The sequence below is a fragment of the Octopus sinensis genome, unplaced genomic scaffold, assembly GCF_006345805.1.
Source record: "Octopus sinensis unplaced genomic scaffold, ASM634580v1 Contig16735, whole genome shotgun sequence".
In the NCBI taxonomy this organism is placed as follows: Eukaryota; Metazoa; Mollusca; class Cephalopoda; order Octopoda; family Octopodidae; genus Octopus; species Octopus sinensis.
In genome coordinates, this window is record NW_021834541.1 from 17,501 (window position 1) to 22,500 (window position 5,000).

Sequence of the window (5,000 nt, forward strand, 5' to 3'; positions counted from 1 at the left end):
AGGTCCTTATGGAAGATTTATTTCACTGACAAACATCAAATGTATTTGATCAGTTTGATCTAGTACCCAGTAGAAAACTGTAATGACATTGATATCAACCCTGATTTTCATGTAAATTTTCATTTTCCATTTTTACCTCCACAAAGGATTCGGTGAATTTAGAAATTGTGAACAAAGAATATAGGACACCATTGCTTGAAGCTGTTTCGGACGGTCACCTCGGAATAATGCAGCGGCTGATAGACAGGGACGCGAATGTAAATGCCGTCGACCATGGAGGAAATAATTGCCTGCATCTGGCGTTAAAAAGAGACTTTCATTCTGAGGTGGAGCACATGACCATGTTAGATCAGGTAAGTTTTCACATTGTTTGTGACTATGTGTGTGTGTGTGTATGGCTGTGTGCATTTGTGCGTCTGTGTGTGTGTAAAATAGACAAACAGACAGAGAAAGACAGACAGAAACAGACATTGTTTATATCGCAATTCTCACCTACCAACCCCATCCTCCATTACCATTTCCTGATCCAGTCACAATGGTAACCCTTAGTTATATTATTATGTAACAAACACTATTCTCTATTCCGTCCCCTTCCGTCCTCAAAGGCACGACCTCTCCATGGTAGAGAAGGTGATCCATCTCGAATGTTGGCCATACAAACACGGTCATCAAAATTTGAAGGAGAAATGATCTATTCAAGACAGGAGATATTATTCTGAATTAGCAATGATACTGGGTAGAAGAGAGGTTCATATGATAGACAGTAACATTTATAGTGCTGGTGCCATGATAATAAATACATCTTGTCCATTCCATGAAGAATTCTGCCTGAAACAGCTCTCTGTCACATTTCTTTTATATAAAACTAGCAGCATAGCCCGGCATTGCCTGGGTATGTAAGAGCCCCTAGTAGGCAACGACTAATCCCAATCTAGTCCTTTCCCTCTAGGGAACGAAGGCGCATGTGTAGGTTGCAATATCTTCTCTTCACTCGAATACTTCTGTGTATACGATATTCCTAGCTGTCCCTTTGGGCGATAAAAAGGTCGAGTTGCGTCCTCTGGACAGATGTGTTGCATATAAAAAGTTTAGATTCTCGACTCCATGTCGAATTTATCGATTTTTTTCAGAACTGGGGGAACTTTTCAAAATTTTCGCTGCGTTAGTTTTGAAATATGACATTGGGCTATTCCCATATGAATAAAGCTCACTACAGATGGCTGACTACTATTCAGGCAGTTGATGGTCATCTGTGTATTGTTGTAATGTCTACTTTGGTGAGAGGAACCTACTCTGGCAGCCAGCGACCTCCCCACCTACTGGAATAGTCCATCAGACTGAACAATTTATCAACTACGCGTTGGTGTTCTGCCTCAACTGTGACACCGATTCTTACTTCCCTTACTTCACTTTCTTCATCAAAAGATGTTTCCTTATTAATTCATCATCATCATAATGTATCGACTGTTTTCAAAGCTGGCATGGGTTCGACGCTTTGACAGAAGCTGGTCAGCTGAAAAGCTACCTGGGCTCCATATCTATTTTCGCATGGTTTCGACAGTTGGACGTCCTTCCAAATGCCACCCAATTTACATAATGTACTGCGTGCTTTTCTGCAGCACCGACACGGATATTTGTATGTGACACCAGCATGGGTGATTTTTCCGAAGCATCAGCACCCATGATCCCACAAGATTAGGATATCTCAGACGAAGAATGATACAGGGGTCATGACAGTATGCAAGGACAACGACGACTTAGCTTGGCATATCATCTCAAGTACAGCAGACTGCCAAAAGTATCGCTCCCATTTCATCCCCTCTGTGAGGCCCAACGTCTGACGGTCCTTTCTCACCACATTATTGCACGTCTTTCTGGGTCTACCCCCTCCACACATTCCCTCCACAATGAGAGATCACCCCTTCTTGATGAAGCTATCTTCATCCATATGCATCACATAACCATACCATAGTAGACTTCTCTCTTGCGCACAAAATCCGATGCCTTATATACCCTGTTTTTCTCTCCAATCCACTTAATTAAAGAAACATTATTGATCTGCGTGGATATGTCTATGTGGTGTTGATTTAGTTGTTATGTCTGAAGGCCTTGCTATGTTGTTGCTGTTCTCTTTTCTGGTATAACTTATATTATTTGTGGTGTTATTCATATCTATAAGACAGTCCTTTGACGAAAATTTTATGCACATTTTGCTTTGGAGGTTAATGGCAGCCAAACCGAGGCAAGGATACTAAATGCGTGGTGAGAATGAGACCCGCGATGGTTAAAATTCGCAAGCTATAAGATGTGGTTGCTATGGCAAAAAGAGTGATTTTTTGATCCCTCTATAACGACGTCTCTCTGTCACTCTTTCTTGCACCACCTCTCTCACTGTACATCTGTCTGTATCTATAGACAGAAAGCGATGACAACCGCAAAAGTTTAAAATATTCTCGCCACAGGTCTTTTAGAACGGTGAATTAATATCGCCCACCTCCATCGCACAGTCATAACAGATATATTAAAACAGATATATGTGTTAATTTATATATATACTGTGTGCATATGTGGTTGGATTGTGCTAAAAATATGCACACCTATGTTAAAAGTGCTAGCGAGTTTGTATTGGAACTTCGAATTTGCTCAATTGAAAGGCATGGACTCTAGGGCAAAATTCCTCATCTTTTAAAATGGGCCCGCTTAGACCCGAATGAAATCGGGTTATAATACCAAAACGAGTAAAACATTAATAAACTATTTTAATCCCGAACAAGGCCGGGTATGTATTTCTAATCTATCAAATGAAGAAGGCGAACGATGATACAAATTGGATTTTTATGTAAAAATATGTGTAATTGGGCCTGGAATGGGATTACAATTTAAAAGAGGGGGTAACTTGCGGTGAGAAATTGTTTGAGAGACTTTTGGGGCGCTACTGTGGTCGTTTTGGTGTGAAAATAGGGATTTTATTGATTTTGGGGGACAATTGGGGGTTTAGATTGGACACCTTTTGCCCGATTTCAATCAAATTTTCAACATGGTAAAGTAGAAGATTTGTAATTTAAGCACGGAAATCTAATTTTTTATAAATGGGAGATAGATAGATAGAGAAAGATAAAAAGCAAGAGAAAGTGAGGGAGAGTCCGAGATAAAGGAAGAGTAAGAGAGTGGGGATGCGAGAGAGAAAGGAGAGAGGAACAAAGAGGGTGAATATGGCGATAAGAAACAAAGGAAGCAACAGAAAGTAACAATCACACCCTCTCACCCACGCGTAGAGCGGGTCACCTTAAGCTAGTACTTATATGTACAATACTCTTCCGTAAGCATTTCTCTTGCTATGGCCATTTGGCTTTATCAAGCCAGTTGTAGAGATAGGTTCTTGTTGGTTTGTTGTCTTTCATTATTGTGACATTTCTGTCCTTATATTTTGTATATTTGACTTGATGTTATAATAACTTTATATTGTGTTTTTATTGAATAGTTTGTGACATTTGTTTGGCAAGTAAATATTTACTCATTAAATATCATTGTTAAGCAATAACGTTGACCACTAATGTGCGTTTTGTTCAATATAATGATCATAATTTTTGTCTTAATGTAGAACGTAAAGTAAAACAAATGATAATGAAAAGTGGACTCAACTAAGAGATGATGTAAGAAATCAACGCTGTGTGAATAGTTTAATCACTGGAGAAACAAAACTATGTGTAAATGTAGTTGAACTGTTGGGTAATTTGGGGCATCTTTAGTATATGTTTGTGTAATCTTTAACTCATCATTTTATATTTCATCATTTGTAGTTCTGCAAGGATCTGAAACTGGGAAGCGAAGAAAGGTACTCTGGCGTGGTGGTTGCCAGTTACCTAGCCCACCACGGGGCCAACTTTTACTGTAAAAACAAAAGTGGCAGAACACCATTGGACCTAATAAAAAAGGCAAAATTAAAAAAAACGTTAAAGACGTTATTCCGACCAACGCCGTAAGTATTCACTGGCAATGACAAGATAAACCATTACATTTTCTGTTTTGTATATAACCGTGTTTATGTGTTTATATTGTTTTAATTCTACTGATACATTATACTGTCTTAGTGGCTTAATGAAAGGTTACACAACAACAGTAAGAAGAACAATAAACGATATGCAGTTGTTAAGCTAATTAAAGAAAGAACACTATTTTGATTACATTCAAATGATTGGTTGCATTGACTGTTATACCTCTCCTAAAATCCCCACCCACCTCTCTCAGTTCCCTATTTTAAAGATTTGGGACCAATGAGAAAATGTAGAAGTAAATAGTGAAGTGATGGAATTTATCTCTCTACCAACAGATTGTTCCTCTGTCTTCTCTGTCCCACCCAGTCATGTCCATGTGAGCTATCCTGACAAAATCGCCTACAAACACATACAATGAGTGTACATACATGGATACATACATACATACATCCATCCATCCATCCTTCCATCCATACATACATACATAGAATCATAGATATATACATACATATATATGTATATACACACATATATATATATATATACATATATATATATATATATATATATATATATATATATATATATATATATATATATATGCATATATATATATATATATATGTGTATATGCATATATATACATACATACTTATATATATATATACAAAAACGGGTAAAATATAATTAATTTAATAAAATCAATAAATTTCACCTAGTAGATTTTTCGGTATGGAAAAGACCATATTTGATAAGAATTATATAATTATAATAAAGGGTTAATTGCAACAAGTTGCTCAAAACCACACACCGAAAATATTAGAAATAGCAACCAAATATATCACTATTTCTCCTACTAATAAAAAAGTCTCTACAAACAAACAGAATTTGTAACCCGTATATGGTAAAGAGAAAGAAAACAACGAAATCCCAGCCTATTGGATTAATTATAGACGTATCGTTTCTGATTTAGAACCGAAAGTTCATTTCCTTGTCAACATAATA

General features: G+C 37.1%; 1 protein-coding gene across 1 annotated transcript in view; it reads left to right on the top strand.

Annotated features, from left to right (window-relative positions):
- Nucleotides 1–5,000, top strand: part of LOC115230900 (receptor-interacting serine/threonine-protein kinase 4-like) — a gene marked incomplete at its 5' end in the record, with an annotated part of 39,928 nt that overhangs the window by 14,439 nt on the left and 20,489 nt on the right. The window contains 2 exons of the mRNA XM_029801007.2: nucleotides 147–353; nucleotides 3,801–3,979. Of these exons, the coding sequence (XP_029656867.2) occupies nucleotides 147–353; nucleotides 3,801–3,979 (386 nt within the window). The remainder of the gene's footprint in view (nucleotides 1–146; nucleotides 354–3,800; nucleotides 3,980–5,000) is intronic.